The 24,659-nt window shown below is 28.4% G+C and overlaps 1 protein-coding gene across 4 annotated transcripts in view; it reads right to left on the bottom strand.

Annotated features, from left to right (window-relative positions):
* Window positions 1-7,007: 7,007 nt before the first annotated feature.
* The window catches only part of Hnf4 (Hepatocyte nuclear factor 4), a 56,402-nt gene continuing 38,750 nt past the window's right edge, over window positions 7,008-24,659 (bottom strand). For 2 of the 4 annotated variants that reach the window (XM_065502214.1, XM_065502216.1), the window contains exons 2-5: window positions 11,062-11,928; window positions 10,851-10,991; window positions 8,576-8,812; window positions 7,008-8,502 (exon numbers count right to left, since the gene is read on the bottom strand). In XM_065502214.1, coding sequence (XP_065358286.1) covers window positions 7,649-8,502; window positions 8,576-8,812; window positions 10,851-10,991; window positions 11,062-11,928 — 2,099 coding nt within the window. In that variant the 3' untranslated portion in view covers window positions 7,008-7,648. The remainder of the gene's footprint in view (window positions 8,503-8,575; window positions 8,813-10,850; window positions 10,992-11,061; window positions 11,929-24,659) is intronic. The other 2 variants (XM_065502215.1, XM_065502217.1) reach the window with 1 other exon arrangement.

Genomic DNA, 24,659 nt, shown 5'->3' with positions numbered 1-24,659 from the left:
TACAACAATATATCTACTATAGACCCGGCTCGGTTGCTATTTAAAATCAGCAAAATCGGTCTGAGATATAACACAAATGGCTGAGATATAAGAAAAAAACCGGGACAACCTCGATTTTTGGCCTATTTTTTATCTATATCTGGATTACTAAGTCCTTCATATAGACAATATGGATATCTAATCATAGATACTTCAAAGTACATTGCAACGATGTATATAAGGCTATAGCGGCTCAAAATTGGGAAAAATATTTTTATTCGATTTTTTTTTGTATCAAAAAATTTTTTTTTCATAAATTCTTTTTTCAAAAGAAAAAAAATTTTTAAATTAAAAAATAATTTAAAAAAAAAAATTGAAAAGAAACTTTTTTTAAAAAAAAATAAAAAACAATTTCGAAAAAAAAAAAAATTACAAAAAAAAGTTTGAAAAACGATTTTGAAAAAAATCGGTCCAAAAATGGCTGAGACATAAGGAAAAAACCAGGACAACCTCGATTTTTGACCCATATCTGGATTACTAAATCATTAATATAGACAATATGGATATCTAATGATAGATATTTCAAAGACCTGTGCAACGACGTATATACCCAGCAAAAATTTTGTGAATTTTTGTAATGACAACTAGTTATTTCATGCATTCTTTTGTAAGGAGTGGTGTTTACCCAGCACATTATTTTATTTACTAGAATAAGTACTTATTTTTATGCAGGCTGGTAATGAACTTTTGCATTTAGCACAGCTATCTAGTGTGTTTGACTGGAAAACGGGAGGTTAGTGGTTCGCCACCTGTCAAAGCCATTAATTTTTTTGTTCATATCATATTCATTTATATGTTGATGTTAAAACTATTGTTAGCTTCCAATGAAATAACTCGTACATGGAGCAGTGAGTTAGCAGCTTGACTATCAAACACAAGCAAATAATGTGACTGTTCGATTCCCACACAAGGCAATATTTGTTGTTTGTTTTTTTTTAGCTACATATTTTTGTTGTGAATTTACTACTTATTTCTCAACTGATTGTAAGTACATTTGTAAGCTTGACCCCTGAATTTTTTAAAAATCTCGAACAACGGTAAGTAGTGTTTCAGTCAAATAATAAGTAGTTATCGCTTTGCTCCAATTATACTTGCGGCTTACTAGGTAAGTAAAGTTTTTGCTGGGTAAGACCACAGTAAGTTGGACCTACAATGGGTCAAAATCGGAAAAAAATATTTTTTAACCCACATTTTTTTTCACCAAAAATTTTTTTCACTAAATATTAAAAAAAATTAATTTTTTTTTTAAATTAAAAAAAAAAATTTTTTTAAATTAAAAAAAAAAATTTTTTAAAATTTAAAAAAAAAAATTAAAAAAAACAATTTCGAAAAAACAACTAGGAAAAAAATTTGTTTACCTAAAAATATTTAAAATTTTTATTTTGAAGTATAATTTGGTGAAGGGTATATAAATTCGCACAGCCGAATATAGCTCTCTTACTTGTTTTTACTAATTTGGTTGCAACTACAAATTTTGCTCTAAATTTTGAGTTCAACACGATTTAACTTTATTTTTGTATACTAAATCTCTTTAGGGGTAATTTTACCCTTTTTTTGAGAAAATAAAAAAGTCCTTTCAATGAGGACATTTAAGGATTAAAATATTCTACGAAAATTGTTGCCGGAAAATTTCAGTGGGATTCGCCAACGATACTAAATATGTAAATAAATCTCTTTACACTTAATTACCTAATTTACACGCCGAAAAAATTAAAAAATCCAAAATAACACTGTGCTACAAATGAAGACTTTTGGAAATGCACATCGACTGAACAGTATAGATGCGATTGTATTACCAACGTGTAGTAAAACCATATAATCAGTTTGGTGACGAATTTTTTGTCCAAAGATTCTGAATTGAATAAATATGTAGGAAGAAAATTTGTTAGTATAAGGAGTGAGATCGAAAAATTCTTAACATACATATATGTTTATAAAAAAGAAACCACTAAACTTACAGCTTTAATTTTTTTTTTATTTGATTGAAATTATTATTACAATTTACAAAAAAAATTATTTTTATAGTTTTAATCACTAGTGATGAAATTTTGAACCTTTTTCGGAAACCCTTCCATTAACGTTTTTATAGTGCTTTCTGTCACTTTGCTCGAACATGTAGTCCATCTCCGTTTAAAATCTACCACACTTTTGGACACCTTTTTTGTACTCTTCAATTCTCTTTTAACAAGAGCCCAATATCTCTCCACTGGCCTTAGCTCCGGGCAGTTTGGAGGATTTGCCTCTCTTGGTACAAATACCACATTATTGTTCTTGTACCACTCAAGGGCTTGTTTGCCATAGTGACAGGATGCCAAGTCAGGCCAAAAATAAGTGGACACATTATGAAGTCTTATGAATGGAAGCAGCCTTTTTTGTAAACATTCCTTGATGTAAATTTCGGTATTTATAGAGCCCGTTGTAACAAATGAGTGGCTTCTTTTGCCGCAACTGCATATTGCTTGCCATACCAAGAACTTTCTGGGAAATTTTGTCTGCTTTTGGGTCCTAAACTTTTCTTCAACATTCCCTCGAGCATCAGCAACATAAAATTTTTGACCTGGAAGTTGCGAAAAATCTGCCAGAACATACGTTTCGTCATCCATTATGCAGCAAGAATATTTTTTTATAAAACTTGACTTCAATTTCCGTGCTCTGTTTTTGGCCTCTAAATTTTTAGTAGCGTTCCTGTCAGGAACTTTTTGAGCCTTGTATGTTTTTAAACCTGCATTAGCTTTAACTTTTCGTACCAAATAGTCCGAGCACTGAGCTAACCGGGCTGCTTTCCTACCGGATGTGTTGGGAGCTCTTTTGAAAATGCGTTCTATTTTTTTGGCTTTAGAAACATCATGTGGACCATTCCTTCTACCTGAACCAGGTTTTCTATCAACTGACAAGTTCTCCCGGTACTGTTTAATAACATTGGAAACAGTTTGACGGCAGACCTTTGTATGCTTGGCCAACTTTTTGTAAGACCAAGTTGGGTTTTGTTGAAAATATTTAATAATTTCAGTACGCACTTTTTTCTGGTCACTCATTTTAATCAGATTAACAAAAAAATTAATATAATTGACATTACACATAATAACTGACATGTTTTTCAAAGGTAACTTGATCAAAAAAAAATTCAAATAATACTTGGGTTAAAAAATGTAATGAAAAACGTGTGTTAAGAATTTTTCGATCTCACTCCTTAACTTACAGGGACTCCTAACATATTTAGCAAAGTTGTGGCTACGATAAAGCTGAACACTTTTTGCGAACATAACAATGCAATCTAAACGAGGCACTCTAAGTAGTTCACAAAGATCACTGTACCTTACAAATTGTAATTTCTTACTATTTATTTTTTTATTTTTAGCGAAAACAAAGATTTTTTTTTTTAAAAACATTATCAAGTGAACACTTATAAATCTGGAGGGGATTTGTTCTGCTCAAGTGAGCCAAGTTTTACTTTACACGCTTTTACATTAAGTTCTCTTTTCAGAAGGGCCATGTACTGGCTCACATTACCCCTAGGAAGTTGAACAATCAATTCATGTAAAATTTCGTAACAATATATGCAACAATTCCCGTGATACCGAATTATTTCCAAAAAAAAAAAAAACGTTTCTAAACCACTGTTTATAGGCTGATAAATCGTTAAAAGTGAAATTTTCTTATGAAAAAAATGGAATGTTAATGAACGATTTAAGAAAGGAAACACTTTGTTAAGTATACTCAGGTCTCCTTTTATGCGATAGATGCGTTCCAAAAAAAAAATCGAATTCGCATAAAACGATACTCTAGCTTCATATAAAAACTAATGATTCGTTCCAAAATTAATTCATTTCGTTAATTTGATTCGTTCCAGAATTTAATTAAAAAATCAGAACAAAATCGTATAAAAAAATCAACAAAAATATATTTATTTAATTTACTTAAACAATAAAAACAAAATAAGTAAAAAAAAAATAAACAAAAATATTTATAATTACAGAAAATGTGAAAATGATCCAAAAAAAAATGAGCTAACACATTTTTTAACGAAATTCTGTAAATATGTATGATCTGAATCACTGAATAATTGTCTGCATCGTTTTGGAATTGGTTCAATGTCACTTTTATCAATAGGTGATATAAATATGTTGCCATCATATGGTAAAATATCATTTTCACCACTAGAATTAATTTAGTGAATAGGGGATGAAATCAAAGAATTTTTAGGAGCTTCAATAGCTTATTTTCTTCCAATATAATTTTTCATTAAACTTTGCGATTTTGAATTTTTAAGTTGCTTATGCAACTCTTGATATCCGGAAAACATATGAGTCAGTCAGCGATGAATCTTTAATACTCTTTCCGTATCTGTATCTATATTAAGAATTTGATTTTGTAAAAAACAAACTATAACCATTATATCAGTGATGTAAAATCGGTTTAATTTAAAAATTCAAAATTTCAAAATCTTTTAAAATTCTAAAAAAAAAATTTATTTAAAAATCAAATAAATTTGAATCCACATAAAACGAGACCTGAGTGTATTTGATCATTTATTTGATAGCAGAGAAAGAATGTAACGTATTTCTGGAAATTAAATTATGTATATTTTTTAAAAGTGTAATTTTAATTTAATTAAATTGTAATAGTTTGCAGTTTGTTAAAAAATAAAATTTGTAAATAATCTAACAGCTTTACATTGAATTTAGCTACCATTTATTTGTTTAATTTTTACTAATTATTCGTTTGAATAATCGAGGAAAATTTAAAAATTAATCGTTTATTCGAAAATTCAAAAATTTATAAAAAGTACAAACGATTTTTGTAGAATATAATATTTTTTTAATTTTATTTGATATTTACGATTAACTGTTTAACAATTATAATACTTGAAGCTGTTTTCTTTTTTATATTGTCCCTTCTGTTATATAGAAACGCACAGAAAGCGAATGAAATTCGTTGTGTTTAATTTTCTGTCAAAATTTAACACTAAATTTGAGTTTTATGTCTGTCATGTCTGTACCAATGACATTTAACGGTAATTTTATGTAAATTTGGTAGCACTTTTTTGGCGCATGCGTAGTAGTGTTGCATTTGTAACAGCATTGATGTCGTTCACGTTGCTACTGGACACTAGATGGCGCTGTAGGCGAAAAATTTTAAATGTGTATTTGAGAAAAAATCGTTGGCAAATTTTGTTGATAAAAATAAATTTGTATTAAAAAAAGTTTTGGATGATAAATATTGGGTTGATAGGTGATCGGTATCAATGACTGATTTTAAATAGCGATAATATTTGTAGTATAATTTACAACGTTAAGAAGTTATTACCTTTTTATTATTTAAAGTTATTTTACTTCGATTTACAAAAAGTTCATTCTTTATCTTTTATACCCTTCACTTTTGTAAGAAGGCAAAGTGGGGCAGAATCGAAATTTTTTGGAAATAAATCTGGCATTTCTAAACGGCTGGTCCGGTCGGGATAAAATTTGAGTTGGGTGTAGCCAAGGAGTATTCGAGTTTAAGTTATTAAAATAGGCCCTACAAATAATCCGGGGGCGGCGCTATGGGGGCTCAATGTAGGGTACCTTCGACATTTAAAATTTTTAAACACGTGCCATTTTTATGTTTCCCATCCGATTTTTGAAAAGCGCTCGGCTAGATCTTGAAAAAACATGCTTTCGTATGCTATTTATCTCTTATAATTTCCTAGTTATAGGCATTTCAAAATTGAAATTTTAAAATTTTGCCATAAATTGGTCCGCTTTTTTAAAAATATTGGTCGCACTTTTGGACCGAATGAACTCGAATTTTTTTGTTAGACAACTAAATTACCAACAACATACTAAATATTTCAGAGCAATATCAATTACGAATCCAAAATTAACAGATTTTCAATTTAAAAATTCAAAAAATAGTATATTTTTGCTTTTTTTTGGACAAAAAGGTGACATAACTCTTTTTTTATTAAAAAACAACTTTCTTTAAGAACATATAACAATTTTATGTTTTTCTATAAAGTTTCTTTACGGAGAACATTTTGGTATAAAAAACATGTCCTATTTTTCGAACATGTCGGCCCTACGCCCTTTGGAAATTGACCTATTTTTTATCAAAATTTCTACTTTGGGCCACATGTTCTAAAATCCCAAAGCTGGGATCCGAAAACGGAAAGCAGTTTTGGAAACCCTGATGTGTTCCCTATTTATCCCTAAAGTATTTTCCCAGCCCCGAAGGAAATGTGGACCGTATAGACAAAATTGTAAAAAATACCATTTTTGGGATTTTCGCTACAATTTTTAGGAATTGCGGGATTCCCTTTGACCTTTTGACAAGTTTTTTTACACCTTGTTATTTAGAATATTTTTTCCGAGCTATATTTTTTGTTTAGATAAGTTAATTTTTGGTCTTACAAAAAAAATTTCAAGTCAATATCTCAATTAGATTCAAAAATATGCCACTTTAAAACTCCGTCCTTCAAAAATATTGCACTTTCTCATACTAAAGAATTTGTATAAATTTTCTTAATGTGACTGAGTCAGAACCAATGATTTGTGTTGAATAAAATATTAAGAAAATTTATAAAAAAATTTTAGTATGAAAAAGTGCAATATTTTTGAAGGACGGAGTTTTAAAGTGGGATTTTTTTGAATCTAAATGAGATATTGGCTTGAAATTTTTTTTTTAAGACCAAAAATTAACTTATATAAACAAAAAAATATGGATAAATTTAAAAAAAAAAATTTTTAATTTAAAAATTTAAATTAAAATTTCGGAAAATTTTTTTTTAAAAAAAATAAATTTTGTTTACCTAAAAATATTTAAAATTTGTATTTTGAAGTATAATTTGGTGAAGGGTATATAAGATTCGGCACAGCCGAATATAGCTCTCTTAATTGTTTGACTAATGAGTGTTTGTTTTGTTTACTTACACCTTATTTTTACCATCATATTTCAATTAATCCTCTTAATTAAACCACTTTTTATAAAAGTTTTTATTTTTTTTTTCAAAAAATAATCTTTGAAATATGTATATATTTTATAAATCTTTTTTTATACAAAAGAAAACTGTTTTTTTATATATATATTATATACATAATTCATATAATTTCATCACACCCTAAAGTTAAGAAAATAATGAAAATAAACTAAAAAATAAATGATAAAATGCTTTAATAAATTTATAAAATTTTACCAAAATCCTAAATAAAAACTGCCAATTTACTTACAAAGACTTTAAAGTAAATTGCAATAAAAAAAGAAAAACTCACTTAAAAACTAAAAATAATTATTCATAATAATTAATTAATTAATTAGCAACAAATATCCAGAAAAAAAGGAAAAGTTTTATTAACAAACAAACCTAACTACCGAACTACAGCCATAACTAATAATAAAATTAAAGATACGTTGTTTTTTTTTTTAAAAAAAAGAAAATTATTTAATAATTTTCCTTAACAAAATAAGAAAATAGAAAAAGAAAATTTAAATTTAGAGAAAACTTAAATTAGCCAACAAAATTAAAAGTAAAACTTAGAATTAATAAAGACTTCAAGAAAATCTAACAAGGAAGATCAGGAAATATATTTTTGTTTTTTGAATTTTAAATCTAAATATTAAGGCCTTTTTTTAGTTAGTAACCGGTTTCTGGCTCCTGTTTCAAAGCCATGCGATAGGAGTCACCATCATGCATGGAGTTGAGCATGTAACTGGAGGAGGTGGGAGTGCTGGTGGTGGGAGGCAAATTTGGCGGTATAGCAGTTAAGGCCTCGGAAGGTCTTATTTTTAAAGAGGCCCTTCTTAGCATTTCATCTGAGGAGCCTTCCGCACTGCGATTGTATTCATTTAAGGTCATTTCCACGGGATTGCGCAACACAGTGTTATTATTGCCTCCATTTGTGGTGTCATTAGTATTATCGGATCTTTGGTAGGGATGATTGCGATTAGAGTTGTGTGAGTGCTGTAGAGTACCCTGATTTAGATTAGAGTTTTGATTGTGCGGCGAATGGGGCGATTGATGTGGCGTCATGTTAGACTGTTGCAAGTGTCCCAGTAATGAAGAGTTATTTAAAGAGTTTACACTGGCTCTGCCATTGCTATATGAGTCCATATAATTGCTCTGTCTGCTTTGCTCATCCACCTCCAGGCGCTCATTTTCATTGAGCATTGGCGAATTATTGTCCCGGCGCATTTGTTGATTATGCTGGCCAGCAGCTGACGTAACATTGTGTGAGCGATTGGACAGTGGGGGAGCACACAAGCTAAAGTGGCCATTAACCGAAGAACCGTCCATTAATGGTGGAATTAATTGATTATCTAAACTACTATCCATACAACTGGACATGGTATCGTGAGACAAATGATGTGTACTCGTGGGCGATGACAGCACATCCAATGTGGAGGTCACTTGACTGACATCTAGACCGTGGCCACCATAATTGTTTAGATTTGGCGGTGTCAAGGGGGCATTATTATCCGCTAACTCTCCTGTTAATCATAAAAATAATAAAATTTATTTAGTTATGGAAATTAATTAATTTAATTAAATAAAGAATTTTACCTCCTAATAACATTTCCTGCAGCAATGAATCAATGTGCGCTACACCAAAGATTTTGGCAAATTGTATTTGTTCGATCATTTGCATGGTTATTGACTGCAAAACTGGCAAAATAAGTAAAATTTCTCCAAAACGTCCTCGCGATTCATACTGGCGATCGGATACATAGTCCTCCAAATTGTTTAGAATTTGATGGCGCAAAGTTTTGATGCGCTGTGGTTCATTTAAGCCGCGAGCATCTAAGAGGAAACATTATTTATTACAAGGGATGTTTAAAAATAATACTTTCTACTATTTTTTTCAAAAGGTACTTTATTAAAATAGTATTTTTTCAAAAGGTATTTTATTAAAATAGTATTTTTTCGAAAGGTACTTAATTAGTACTTTTTCAAGAGGTACTTTTGTAAATTTTAAAGTTTTTTTTATTAAAATAGTACTTTTTCAAAAGGTACTTTATTAAAATAGTACTTTTTCAAAAGGTACTTTTTTAAAATAGTACTTTTTCAAAAGGTACTTTAGTAAAATTTGAAGCTTTTTTATTAAAATATTACTTTTTCGAAAGGTCCTTTATTAAAATAGTGCTTTTCCAAAAGGTACTTTAATGAAATAGTACTTTTTTAAAAGGTACTTTATTAAAATAGTACTTTTTCAAAAGGTACTTTAATGAAATAGTACTTTTTTAAAAGGTTTTTTAATGAAATAGTACTTTTTTAAAAGGTTTTTTAATGAAATAGTAATTTTTTAAAAGGTACTTTATTAAAATAGTACTTTTTCAAAAGGTACTTTATTAAAATAGTACTTTTTCAAAAGGTACTTTATTAAAATAGTAATTTTTCAAAAGGTACTTTATTAAAATAGTACTTTTTCAAAAGGTACTTTATTAAAATAGTACTTTTTCAAAAGGTACTATAGTAAAATTTTAAGCTTTTTTATTAAAATATTACTTTTTCAAAAAGTCCTTTATTAAAATAGTGGTTTTCCAAAAGGTACTTTAATGAAATAGTACTTTTTCAAAATTTACTTTATTAAAATAGTACTTTTTTAAAAGGTACTTTATTAAAATAGTACTTTTTCAAAAGGTACTTTAATGAAATAGTACTTTTTTAAAAGGTACTTTATTAAAATAGTACTTTTTCAAAAGGTACTTTAATGAAATTGTACTTTTTCAAAAGGTACTTTAATGAAATAGTACTTTTTTAAAAGGTACTTTAATGAAATAGTACTTTTTTAAAAGGTACTTTATTAAAATAGTACTTTTTCAAAAGGTACTTTAATGAAATAGTACTTTTTCAAAAGGTACTTTATTAAAATAGTACTTTTTAAAAAGGTACTTTAATGAAATAGTACTTTTTCAAAAGGTACTTTAATGAAATAGTACTTTTGTATAAGGTACTTTATTAAAATAGTAATTTTTCAAAAGGTACTTTATTAAAATAGTAATTTTTCAAAAGGTACTTTATTAAAATAGTACTTTTTCAAAAGGTACTATAGTAAAATTTTAAGCTTTTTTATTAAAATATTACTTTTTCAAAAAGTCCTTTATTAAAATAGTGGTTTTCCAAAAGGTACTTTAATGAAATAGTACTTTTTCAAAATTTACTTTATTAAAATAGTACTTTTTTAAAAGGTACTTTATTAAAATAGTACTTTTTCAAAAGGTACTTTATTAAAATAGTACTTTTTAAAAAGGTACTTTAATGAAATAGTACTTTTTCAAAAGGTACTTTAATGAAATAGTACTTTTGTATAAGGTACTTTATTAAAATAGTACTTTTTCAAAATGTACTTTAATGAAATAGTACTTTTTCAAAAGGTACTTTAATGAAATAGTAATTTTTCAAAGGGTACTTTAATGAAATAGTACTTTATTAAAATAGTACTTTTTCAAAAGGTACTTTAATGAAATAGTACTTTTTCAAAAGGTACTTTATTAAAATAGTACTTTTTCAAAAGGTACTTTATTAAAATAGTACTTTTTTAAAAGGTACATTATTAAAATAGTACTTTTTGAAAAGGTACTTTAATAAAATAGTACTTTTTCAAAAGGTCTTTAATGAAATAGTACTTTTTCAAAAGGTACTTTATTAAAATAGTACTTTTTCAAAAGGTACTTTAATGAAATAGTACTTTTTCAAAAGGTACTTTAATGAAATAGTACTTTTTCAAAAGGTACTTTTTAAAAATAGTTCTGTTTGAAAAATACCTTACACTTTTAAAGTACTTTTTTGTAAATATTTTATTTGAAAAACATAAAAACTAGTTTTTACTAAAACCTACTTGGATCAAAGAACACCAAAGCCTTGATGCACGCCAATTCTGTATCATCTATGTTAACATCTTTCAACCCCATAACCAGTTCATCGATTATGCGCGCTCCTATGCGTGATATGTCCAGATTTGGCGATACCCTCGGATCTACTTAACATGAAAGCCAACATTAGTAATTTATAGTTCCAATTTCCAATATAAAACAAAAATCTAAACCTACCCGGACAATGTTTGGTTATAACACAATTGTTGCTCAGCAACAGAACATCTTTTAAATGCATTGAACGTCTGGACAAGCCCAGCAGTAAATGCTCACCGGCATGGGCCCTTAACAAGGCCACCTGATCATCCAACTGCAGCTCATTAAAGGCTGGTATATGTTTGGCCCATTCCACCAAAGTAAGCAGCTGTTGTTTCATTGATTCGCACACATCATTGATGCTGGCAAATTGTTTGGTGGAGAGATCTTCATTGGCATTGGTTTCCATGGCAGCACCGGCTTTCGATTGACGACTTTCCAATTCGGCCTTAACCAGAGAGATCACCGAGAGTCCGTTGCCGGGGTCAGGATCATCGTTGGAGGTACGCCTACAACTAATGCGATCTCTTTCGTTTTGTACGGCCTCCTTCTTCATGCCAGCCTTGAAACATTTGCGCAAACGGCAGTAGCGGCATTGATTACGTTTATCCTTGTCCACCACACAATTGCGGGCAAATCTGCAGGTATATTGATGATTTTTGCGCACACTGCGCCTAAAGAACCCTTTGCAGCCATCACAGCTGGAAGCACCATAATGTTTCCCTGTAGCACGATCACCACATATTGCACACACTGTTGAAGACTGCTGTGTATTGTTGTTGTTATTATTACTATTATTGCTGATGTTAGAAAATGTTGTAATGTTGCCCGAGTTATTGTTGTTGCCTATACTACCCGTACTTAGGGGCGAATTGGCATTACTTTGATTACTATTGCTATTGTGGCCCAAGGCGGCCAAGGGGCTTAAAGCCTGGGCCACTGGACTATGAACCGTAGTATTGGTGGCTGAGGATAAAGCATCCGAGTGTATCATGTGACTCTCAGCTTCTGCAATTAGAAGAAGGAAATGTTTTTGTTTTTTATTATTGTAGAAATACTTTAAATAAACAATTGAATGGGTAATTTAAATATTTATTTTTAATTATATTTGTTAAACTAGTTTCTTTGAGTAATTGTTGATTTAATGCTCCTTTAATTTCTCTTGTCTGAGAATAAGAGTAAAAATCCCCATTGGTTTTATTTACGTTTACTGTAATTATTTAAATAAATATTTAATTATTTTTGTCGTTTAAGTTAGTTAGTTTTTTTTATGTGAAGTTTTTTGTTATTTTGTTTATATATATTCGTAAGTACTTTTATTTAATTGCTTTAATTAAAAACAATTTATAGCCTCATTCACTCACATAAGCTCTATTAAACAAATAAAAATTATGATTAAGAATAGAACAATTAATTGGTTTATTAATGCTAAATTAAGTCGACTTTTGTTTAAAGCTACACATTTGAGAGGATTGAATACAGCAAGTAATACTGCTTACATGGAAGCTGATTTGTAATCGAAAGTTTTTGACATGATCTGTTATGAATTTGGACTTTTCAACTGTGTTGTTGATGCTCCTAACGATATTTTATTATCACTAAACAACCATATTACTCAGGAATAGTTTTCTTCATATTGATAAACATTACTAACCCTATGTATTAGTTAAACTCTCTACAGATTGTTTAGGTTTTACTTTAAAATAATTCCTTTATACTTTCACATATAGAATATTTAAGAAATGTTTGTTGGAATTCTAACATTTATATTTAAATTTAAAAATGTTCTTATTTTTATCATTCCAGATATCGAAAAATTCATCACATAGATCACAACATCAAGTTTCAAGAATTTTAGCCAAAATAAATCATCAAAAAGGTAAATTTTGATTATTTTCCAAAAGGGCTCTTACGAGTCCTATTATCTAGGACTTTTTATTTATTTATTAAAAGGTGTTTTTATAATTAATTTTTGAATATTAAAATATTAAAAGTTACTATTAAAAAGTGCTTTATTGAAAGGCACCTTAAAAGGTACCTTATCAAAAGGTACTTTATTAAAAAGGTACTTTTTTATTAAAAAGGTACTTTTTTATTAAAAAGGTAATTTTTTTTATTAAAAAGGTACTTTTTTACTAAAAGATATTCTTTTTTTTTAAAAAGGTACTTTTATATTAAAAAGGTACTTTTTTATTAAAAAGGTACTTTTTTTTATTAAAAAGGTACTTTTTTTATTAAAAAGGTACCTTTTTAATATAAAAGTACCTTTTTAAAAAAAAAGAATATTAAAAAGGTACTTTTTTTTATTAAAAAGGTACTTTTTTATTAAAAAGGTACTTTTTTATTAAAAAGGTACTTTTTTATTAAAAACTTACTTTTTTATTAAAAAGGTACTTTTTTTTATTAAAAAGTTACTTTTTTTTATTAAAAAGGTACTTTTTTTATTAAAAAGGTACTTTTTTTTATTAAAAAGGTCCTTTTTATATTAAAAAGGTACTTTTTTTATTAAAAAGGTACTTTTTTTATTAAAAAGGTACTTTTTTTATTAAAAAGGTACTTTTTTTTTATTAAAAAGGTACTTTTTTTTTTATTAAAAAGGTACTTTTTTTTATTAAAAAGGTACTTTTTTTTATTAAAAAGGTACTTTTTTTATTAAAAAGGTACTTTTTTTTATTAAAAAGGTACTTTTTTTTATTAAAAAGGTACTTTTTTTTATTAAAAAGATACTTTTTTTATTAAAAATGTACTTTTTTTATTAAAAAGGTACATTTTTTTTATTAAAAAGGTACTTTTTTTTATTAAAAAGGTACTTTTTTATTAAAAAGGTACTTTTTTTATTAAAAAGGTACTTTTTTTATTAAAAAGGTACTTTTTTTTTATTAAAAAGGTACTTTTTTTTTATTAAAAAGGTACTTTTTATACCCTTCAGCTTCGTGAGAAGGGTATATATAAGTTTGTCATTCCGTTTGTAATTTCTACATTTTTCATTTCCGACCCTATAAAGTATATATATTCTGGATCCTTATAGATAGCGGAGTCGATTAAGCCATGTCCGTCTGTCTGTCTGTCTGTCTGTCTGTCTGTCTGTCTGTCTGTCTGTCTGTCTGTCTGTCTGTCTGTCTGTCTGTCTGTCTGTCTGTCTGTCTGTCTGTCTGTCCGTCTGTCTGTCTGTCTGTTGAAATCAGTTTTCTGAAGACCCCAGATATCTTCGGGATCCAAATCTTCAATAATACTGTCAGACATGCTTTCGAGAATTTTGCTATTTAAAATCAGCAAAATCGGTCCACAAATGGCTGAGATATGAGGAAAAAACCAAGACAACCTCGATTTTTGACCAATTTTTGACCTATATCTGGATTACTAAGTCATTAATATAGACAATATGGATATCTAATGATAGATATTTCAAAGACATTTGCAACGACGTATATAAGACCATATTAAGTTGGACCTACAATGGGTCAAAATCGGGAAAAAAAAATTTTAACCCGAATTTTTTTTTTCAAAAAAAAAAAATTAAAAAACCAAAAAAAATTTTTTAAAATTTAAAAAAAAAAAATTTTAAATTTAAAAAAATTTAAATTTAAAAAAAAAAAATTTAAAATAAATTTTTTTCCAAAAAATGAAAAAAAACAACTAAAAAAAAATTAAATTTTGTTTACCTAAAAATATTTAAAATTTTGAAGTATAATTTGGTGAAGGGTATATAAGATTCGGCACAGCCGAATATAGCACTCTTACTTGTTTTTTATTAAAAAGGTACTTTTTTTTTATTAAAAAGGTACTTTTTATAAAAAAGGTACTTTTTATTAAAAAGGTACTTTTTTTACTAAAAGGGTACTTTTTTTATTAAAAAAGTACTTTTTTTTATTAAAAGGTACTTTTTTTATTAAAAAGGTACTTGTTTTTATTAAAAAAGTACTTTTTTTATTAAAAGGTACTTTTTTTTTATTAAAAAGGTACTTTTTTTATTAAAAAGGTACTTTTTTTATTAAAAAGGTACTTGTTTTATTAAAAAGGTACTTTTTTTATTAAAAAGGTACTTGTTTTATTAAAAAGGACTTTTTTTTATTAAAAATGTACTTTTTTATTAAAAAGGTACTTTTTTTAATGAAAGGTACTTTTTATTGAAAAGGTACTTTTTGTTAAAAAGGTATTTTTTTTTATTAAAAAGGAACTTTTTTTATTAAAAGGTACTTTTTTTTATTAAAAAGGTACTTTTTTTTTATTAAAAAGGTACTTTTTTTTTATTAAAAAGGTATTTTTTTTATTAAAAGGTACTTTTTTTTATTAAAAGGGTACATTTTATTAAAAAGGTACTTTTTTTTTTATTAAAAAGGTACTTTTTTTTATTAAAAAGGTACTTTTCACATTTTTAGCTGTTATTTTGAAACATTTGTACAATATAAATTTAGTCAAAGTATTGGTCATTATTAGCTATGACATTTTTTAATCTTTCTGGCAACATATGGATTCCACGCCGAAACAACTGCTGATCTTTTGAGGCCATGAACGAATCAAGCCAATTTCTGATAGTCTCTTCTGAAGTGAAGCGTATCCCACAGAGAGCGTTCTGCATCTATCGAAGCAAATAATAGTCGAACGGGGCAAGGTGTGGACTATAAAGCGGGTGAATCACTTCTTTCTAAATAGCTTTTAACAGATATTGCAAAATTTGTCCGAGCGTTGTCATAATAGAATATTACGTTTTCATGTCTGACCGCATATTCTGGGCGTTTTTCTGCTAATGATCGTTTAAAATGAATCATGTTCCGTGTAATGGTCTGACTAGATTTCAGCAGCTCATAAAATATAGGATTCTTCATTTTGCTCCCACCAAATACAGAACATTACTTTGCGCCAAGGATATTTGGCTTTGGTGTCGATTCGGCTGGTTGGCCGGGCTTCACATACGATCTCTTACGCATCTTGAGATTGTAGTAGATCCATTTTTCGTCACAAGTAATGATTCGGTGCAAATATGATTATCTCCCGGCTTCATTTCGTATGGTACCCAATTTCCCTGCTATTAGATGAATCCTGCAGCTCGCAAACGTTTTGATTTTGTTGATTCACTATTCTAGCTCTTGTTGAGTTTGACAACAATCTTCATCAACCGCGTCCAAAAGATCCCGCATTTTTAAGTCATACACCCAATATTTTATCGCTTGTATCATACATCAATTTATAAGTCTGACATTACTAAACAACTTCCAAATAATGCAGAAGTAATGAAATATAAGAAAGTTATGAAAAATAGTTAAAACAGTTCAGATACGAACACTTGTAAATGTGGACTAACTAAGAAGTAATTGAAGTTTTATTTTTTTGATAATTTTCATTATTTGGTTTTTAGTAAAATACTTTTTCTGTTTATTTTTAACTACAAGGCCAAAAAAAAATACTTACAAATGTGTCAAATTTTAACAATTTATATCTTTTTTTTAAAAAAATAAAGAATTTTGGAAACAAATTCCTACAATTTGTTTGCCAACAAAATGTTAACACTTGCCCCTCAATTCCCTAATAATAATAAAAACATTTTTCTTTTTTTAAATAAATAAAAAATAAGTCTTGTCTGTGATACTATATACGAAATTTCTTAAATAACAATTAAATCACTTTTGTTAAACCCCTTGAATTTAATCTGTCTAACATGTTTGTTTAAAATATTAACTGCTTTTTTAGTAATAATTTATTAAAGATAATATATTTATAAGAATCATAAAGCTGTTTAATTTGTTTTTTCAATTGCATGTGAAGTTGTGAAAATCATCATTACAGGGCACATTCATAAATTGTTCAAATTGATTGCAAACATTTACTCTCACTGCTAAAATGTTTTAAATAATTTGTTGTTTTTATAAGCACCATCATAAATGATGGGCGGTTATTGATTTTGTCATTACGTTTGTTATACATGAAGATATTTGTCGCAGACCCACATTAGTATTTATAATGTGGGTTCTCAGAAGATTCTAAGACGATCTAGCTATGTCCGTCCGTCTGTCTGTATATCTGTCTGTTGAAAACACGATAGGGCACAAATGAAAGAAGCTTGCTGGTTGAAATGCAAAATTAAGGTTTGCTTGTTATTGAAAATGGACAATGTCGGTTCATGATTTCACATAGCCCCCATAAACATGTAACCCTCATCACCTGATATTACTTTTATTATGTTAATTATACGGCAAATCTGATAAAATGTTGCACAATTTAGTTCACTCTAAAATTATACTTTAAAGTAGGACGAAAATGTGTCCATAGACCCCATACAAGGTCCCCCGATACATATGGGGACTATGAACCGATAATTGATATCGTGATGAACATAAATAAACAAGTCTTATATGAACCTAAATCTTTCTACCAACTTTTGTGAGAATCGGTTCATAATTGACATAATGATGGAGGGTATACAAGATTCGGCACAGCCGATTATAACCCTCTTACTTGTTACTTTTTTAAATACTTAAAAATAATAATAGTTAATATGTTTACAACTGATATTAAAATATATTAGTTATTTGTGTGTGTTTGTTTTATTTAATTCTTAACAAACAAACTTTCGTTCGTCTCATCATATCAAGTTAACGAAACATTGTCTGAATAGGGTAATATCGGTTCAAATAAGTGAGAGCATGAGTGAGTGTGTGTTTGCAAAAAAAAAGTAGATAAAAACTGCTTGATCATGGTGATCATGCTAAATAAGAAAATATTATAAAAAAAACAATAATTTCAATGTTAAAAACTTGAAGAGCTAAACTACTAACAAATCATATACATAGTAGAAGAAATAAAAAAAATTAAAAAGCAGAGCAGAGCAGAGGGAGGAAATGTGTGTGTGTTTCAAGTGTTGGTGACTTTGTTTACGATTTCAATTTACGTATAGATTTTTATCCATTTGATAAAAAATAGAAACCAACAAATGCCAAGAGCCACACACAATTTTTTTTGGGTTGCTAATGCACATTTACAGGGGATGGCTGATTTAAGTGGGATCATTTTGTGGTCCCCTAAGTACTAGGAAATATACAAGTTTGTTGTTGCCTATATAATATTTGGAATTAGTCATCTAAGACCCATAAAATTATATTGTAAATTTAAGATTTTTGTGAAATTCCAAGTTGATTTAGTTTTGTCTGTCCGAATGTGTGTGTGTAAATCACGCTAATGTCTCTAATAGAAAACCTAAATAAAAGAGATTTATGTAAAATATTTATCATAGTTTTAAGTAGTTTGGTAATGAAATTCAGCAAAATCGTTACAATACAAAGAAAGTTGTGAGCTAAAATGTAAGATAACCTAGAAATAATTTGAAGTTTAAAAAAATAAAATTTTTTACAGTATTAAAATTGCTAGATGGTTGCCATTTATAATATTTGAAAACTCTTGACAATCACCAGATTTTTACGGGTCTTAAAAACCATAAAAAGATGAGTTAGACGTAAATTTGAAAACAATTTAGCTTTTTCTGTCTGAGTGAGTGTGTGTAAATCACGCTTGCTTCCAAAATACCCAACCGAATTTAATGAAATTTATCTAAAATATTTATCATAGTTTTAAGCTGTTTGCTATTGAAAATCAGCCAAATCGATGTAGCACAAAAAAAGCTATAAACCAAAATTTGGCACAGTCTCGAAAAAATTTTAAATTTTTACAAAAAACGAATTTTAACATTTTTAAATATTTAATTTTACATTCTTAACTCTTGACAACCTATAAATTAAGTTTTACTTGTTTTTAAGCGCTATGTTTTATTATGTGTGTGTAAATCACGTTCGCTTCCAAAATACACAACCGAATTTAATGAAATTTACTTAAAATATTTATCATTATTTTAAGCTGTTTGGTATTGAAATTCAGCAAAATGATTGCAATAGAAAGAAAGTTATTAACTAAAATGTGAGACAACCTCATACAAATAGACTTAAAAGTGAGAAATTTTTAATAGATGGCGTAACCTTTGAACGCGGTTTTTGTTTTTAATTACTTATATGTCATTTTGAAGGCTACATATCTGTCATATATTCTCACTTAAACAACATTTTTTTTTGCTTCGAAAAGTGTCGTTAAAGCACACCGATTGCTGACCAAAGCTTGTGGCAAATGTGTTCCATCGGTTTCAACGTATTAGAAATGGTTTGTGTGGTTCAAAAGTATGGTGATTTTGACACGGAAGACAAAGATCGCCCAGGCCAGCCAAAAAAGTTTGAAGACCAAGTCATGAAGATTGTTGTAAAATTGGGAGGTACTCAAGCATCAATTTCCAAACATTTGCTAGTAGCAGGATTCATCCAAAAGCCGGGAAATTAGATACCATACGAATTGAAGCCGAGAGACATTGAAATATGATTTTGCATGTCCGAAATGATGCTTCAAAGCAACGAAAGAAAATTATTTTACACCGAATCATTACTTGCGATGTAAAATGAATCCATTACGATAACCCAAAGCGGCCAACCAGCCGAATCGACACCAAAGCCAAATATCCAAGGCGCTTCTGTATTTGGTGGTAGCAAAAGGTTTCTATCTATTATGAGCTGCTGAAATCTGGTTAGACGATCACAGGGAACCTGTACCAAACGCAAATGATACGTTTGAAGAGAAAATTTACCGATAAATACCCAGAATATGAGGCCAGACATGAAAACGTACTATTATTGCAACATATGTTAAAAAATATTTAGAATGAAGTGGTTGGAAAGTTTTGCCTCACCCGCCTTATAGTCCAGACCTTTTCCAGTCCGACTACTATTTGTTTCGATCGATGCAGAACGCTGTCTCTGGGATAAGCTTCACTTTGGAACATAGAACATATCCGAAAGATAGGCAGATCTTTTGGCTCGGAATCCATATTTTGCATTGAATAATATTTTACAAATGTTTCAAAATAAAAGACAAAAATTTGAAGAAAAAAATCCCGCATTTTTAAGTCATACACCCAATAATTCAATAATTAAATGCCTAAATCAATATAGAATTTATGTAAACTAAAAGCAGCCCCTTTTAATATTTAAAATTTTTCTTTTTAAACACCCTCCACTGGCCAACCCCTGTTCACTACCCGTACATTTGAAAACCAAGAGATTTAATTTAAATATATGCTAGTGGTTGATTTAGTAAAACTTTTTTTTTGTTGATGACAATGATGAGAGCTCCCTGTTGCTACCAAACACCAACACGATCGTCAACAACATAATGATCATCATGATGATCATGGCGATTAACTATCATTATTATTATTAGTAGTGTATTTATTATAAACACCAAAAATCAAAAAATAAAAAAATCTGTTGTTTAACTCACCGCCGCGTCACATTCCAAAGTTCAACACTTTAAAGTGTCTGGCACAGAAATGATAGTGTGACTGACTTGCTGGCTGACTAGGCGTTATTGTTTATTCAATGATACCAGAACAGAAAACGTTACTGTTTTTATACCCTTCAGCTTCGTGAGAAGGGTATATATAAGTTTGTCATTCCGTTTGTAATTTCTACATTTTTCATTTCCGACCCTATAAAGTATATATATTCTGGATCCTTATAGATAGCGGAGTCGATTAAGCCATGTCCGTCTGTCTGTCTGTCTGTCTGTCTGTCTGTCCGTCTGTCTGTCTGTCTGTCTGTCTGTCTGTTGAAATCAATTTTCTGAAGGCCCCAGATATCTCCGGGATCCAAATCTTCAACAATTCTGTCAGACATACTTTCGAGAATTTTGCTATTTAAAATCAGCAAAATCCGTCCATAAATAACGGAGATATGAGCAAAAATCCGAGACAACCTCTGAAAATTTCATCAAAAAACACAATGTATTGCATGCTTTGACAAAAAAACAACAAAACGTATGGTTGGATGTGCAAGCTATGCGTATTTTGTTTTTTTTTGTGTTTTGTTTCTTTTGGCGTTGTTGTTGTTTTTTATACAACTAACCGTTTGTTTGGTTGTGTGGATGTGCAAGCTTTGCGTATTTTGTTTTTTTTTGTGTTTTGTTTCTTTTGGCGTTGTTGTTGTTTTTTATACAATTAAACGTATGTTTGGTTGTGTGTTGGATTTTTTGACAAAAAATCAACAAATCGTATGTTTGAATGTGCATGCTTTGCGTATTTTGTTTTTCTTTTGTGTTTTGTTTCTTTTGGCGTTGTTGTTGTTTTTTATACAATTAAACGTATGTTTGGATGTGTGTTGGTTTCATTGCCTTGCGTATTTTGTTTTTGTTTTTTCTTTTGGTGTTCTGTTTCGTTTGGCGTTGTTGTTGTTTTTTGTGTTCTTGATAAATTTAGGATGCTGTACGCTGAAAGTGGGCAATGTACATACATATATACTAATTATAAAAAATAATAATGCATCCACAACAAAGGTGAAGGGTATATAAGATTCGGCATAGCCGAATATAGCACTCTTACTTGTTTCATATAAATATTTTATTTTATTTCATTTCATTTATTTATTGCTTTATTTCTTTTGTATGGTATTGGTCACTTGATTTTAAGTTTTATTTCAAACCACTACTACTATGTATGCTTCTTTATTGTTGCAGTTTTATTATTTTAAATTCATTTTAATTTAATCAATCACATAAATTTGCATACATTTTTATTTTACAGTGAGTGTGCATAATTTTTCTCTTCTTTTTTTTTTCCTTTTCTTTTAGTTAAACATTTCATTTAAAATGAAATCTTTATGGCAAAACATTTTTCAATTATGTAGTATATAAATAAATGAAGAAAAAAAAATGAAAGAAAGAAAATAAAAACAAGAAAAATTATTATGAAAAAAGTAGAAAATCGCGTGAAGCTCTCGCCTTAATAATAAATTAAAACAAAAAAATTATACGTTTATGATGATGATGATGGTTGGTTTTTGTTTGTTGATCTATTGTTAGATTATTGTACGTACGTAAGAAATTTTTCCATTTCATCTTAGAGCCTCCTCCCTATCATACGTAAATATGATGGAACAGACCTATTTTTAGTTTTTTTTTTTTAAAAAATAAATAATATTTCAAAATTTAATTTGCTCTATATTTTTTACGTTTGTTTTGATTTTTGCACCCTACAGCTAGCTAAACTGGGGAACAGTTATAATTAGTTTGAAGTGAAATTTGTAACTTAGTCTAAAAAGGAACAATACCCACAACATAATAGGCATGTTAAACTCAATGGCGATGATACTAACATTCACTACTTTGAAATTAAAAATTTTATATTGATTTTTCATATGATTTAGAGTTAGTTCAGTTCTACTTTCTTCATCGTAATGACTATTCAATAAAAACGGAAAGTCGGTTTTGTTAATGTGATCGGTACGAAGCCGTTCTGCAGATAAACTATATAAATGTAACTGTGACTTTAGTTACAGATTTATTAACATTTCCCTCGAAATGCGAAATCCATTCTGACTTCTAGTTTTTGTTCTGTCAACTGTTTTGTAAGTGATGTCATAATTTTAGCACGTAAAATTGTGTGTCATTTTTTTTTTAATAAAAGTTTTATTAACTTTTAATCGCCCGATCTATTCAAAAATATATTTTATTAGTTATTTTTAATTAGTTTTTCAATAAAATCGTATCATAATTATTGTTTTTTACACCTAAACCAGCAACAATGCCCTGAGGCACTCTTCACCTTTTTGCAGCTGGTTCCTAAACTTAATTGCCAATTAGTTTCTGATAACTGTTCTGAGTTTATTGGGTCTTAATTACCCTAAAAAAAATTATTAGACAACTTTTTTAGCGTTTTAAAGTTTGCATTTGACAAAAACATAACTACGTATTTATTAGGGTATTCAATTAATCGGGTTTCTGGTTTAATCGGTCAATCGAGCAAATAATTAATCGAGGTTTAGATTTATTCGGTTAATAATCGGTTAATTTAAAATTATTCGATTAACCGAATAATTTCTATTTTCATTTTAAATTGAAAATACAACAACGAATTTTGTGTACAAAAAACAGCAAATAAGGTATTTGAGATAATTTTTGAAAACATATCGCCTATTTGCTGCAACAACGTCATAACTCAAAATCCGTGTTTAATGAACTGAGTAATACAAAATATTCGCTGATCTATAATCTTTCATACAGTTTTCAAAAAAGTCAATTATTTTTTGTGTGAGAGTGTTTTTTTTTTTGTTGTAAACATCAAAATTAAAATTCATGTTTTCTCGTATATTTCATAAGTAAAAATTTGGGTTAAATACAGATTAGAAAGATATTAACATCTACTATTTATATTTCTGAAATCGCATGATTTGTTGAAAATTTATATAAGAAATAGTAAAATGTCATAAAATATTCAAAGATATTTTTTGGAAACGACTTTTTTTTAATTGCGATATGTGAGTTTTTTAGGGTTTTAGTGAGATCTTCTGAAATAATCTTTTATAAAAAGAATATAATTTAAAAGATTTTTTTCTTCAGATTTAATAAAGCTTTTCTTTTAAAAACACTCTCTCGCTGATAGTATATGTTGGAGAAATCAAAAGCATGATAAAGAATATTCCTTTTTGGATTGTTTTAGATTTTGATTAATTTAATAGATTCGTTTAGTTATGATAAAAGACTCAATTCAAAAAAGTACATGTAAATACAAACAAAGTTTCAAAACATGTAAATTAAATATGTCAGTTGTTATACATACTCACTAATCATGTTTATTGGATGTTCAAAAAATATCTAATTTTAATTTGTATTTGAAATGAAACGGAAAAATAAATACCAAAAAAAATGTTTAAGTGCAAAAAAAGGAATTTCGGTTAATCGGTTAATCGACACAAATTAATCGGTTTATTTGTTATTTGAAAATTGTCAATTTAAAATTATTCGAACAGTTAACCGTCCAAAATTAATCGGTTAACCGATTAACGGTTAATCGATTGAATACCCTAGTATTTATGCTTAAAATATTCTAAACTGAATGAGAATTATATTGATTTTTTTTACAGATAATTGATAATCGAATATACTCAAATATATTGCTAATAATAAGTACTTAAATATTAAATTTTAAGACTGTCATTACTTAACTAATTGTAAGTAATGCAGAAGGTATGTAATAGTCATTACATTGTATTAGAATTAGTCATTACCAGGGCAAGTTTATATATGCACAAACAAATAAAAATAAGCAAGCAAAAAAGATCAAAAACGGGAAATTAAGCACACAAATATGCAGAAAAAAGTAAGGATGGATATGCACAGGAAAAATCTAAAACTAAGATTTCAAATTATTTTGATTGTAATAACCATCTTTTTTATTTTACCACTAATTATTTTTCCATATTCCAAAATGAAATTATCTTTATTATACCCTTCACCTTAGTGAGAATGGTATATATAAGTTTGTCATTCCGTTTGTAATTTTTACATTTTTCATTTGCGACCCTATAAAGTATATATATTATGGATCCTTATAGATAGCGGAGTCGATTAAGCCATATCCGTCTGTGTGTCCGTCTGTCTGTTGAAATCAATTTTCTGAAAAGCCCTGATATCTTCGGGATCCAAATCTTCAATAATTCTGTCAGATATGCTTTCGAGAAGTTTGCTATTTAAAATCAGCAAAATCGGTCCATAAATGGCTGAGATATGAGTAAAAAAACCGGGACAACCTAGATTTTTTACCTATATCTGGATTACTAAGTCATTACCAGGGAAACCGGAAATATGCTCTAAAAAAAGTGTTTTAGGCGCTTTAAATATGCAGTAAAAACTTTAAAATATGCTCTTAAAATTTAAAA

The sequence above is a fragment of the Calliphora vicina genome, chromosome 2 (genome assembly GCF_958450345.1).
Source record: "Calliphora vicina chromosome 2, idCalVici1.1, whole genome shotgun sequence".
Lineage (NCBI taxonomy): Eukaryota > Metazoa > Arthropoda > Insecta > Diptera > Calliphoridae > Calliphora > Calliphora vicina.
Note: the sequence above shows the minus strand (reverse complement) of the source record. Positions and strands in the feature narration are given on the sequence as shown.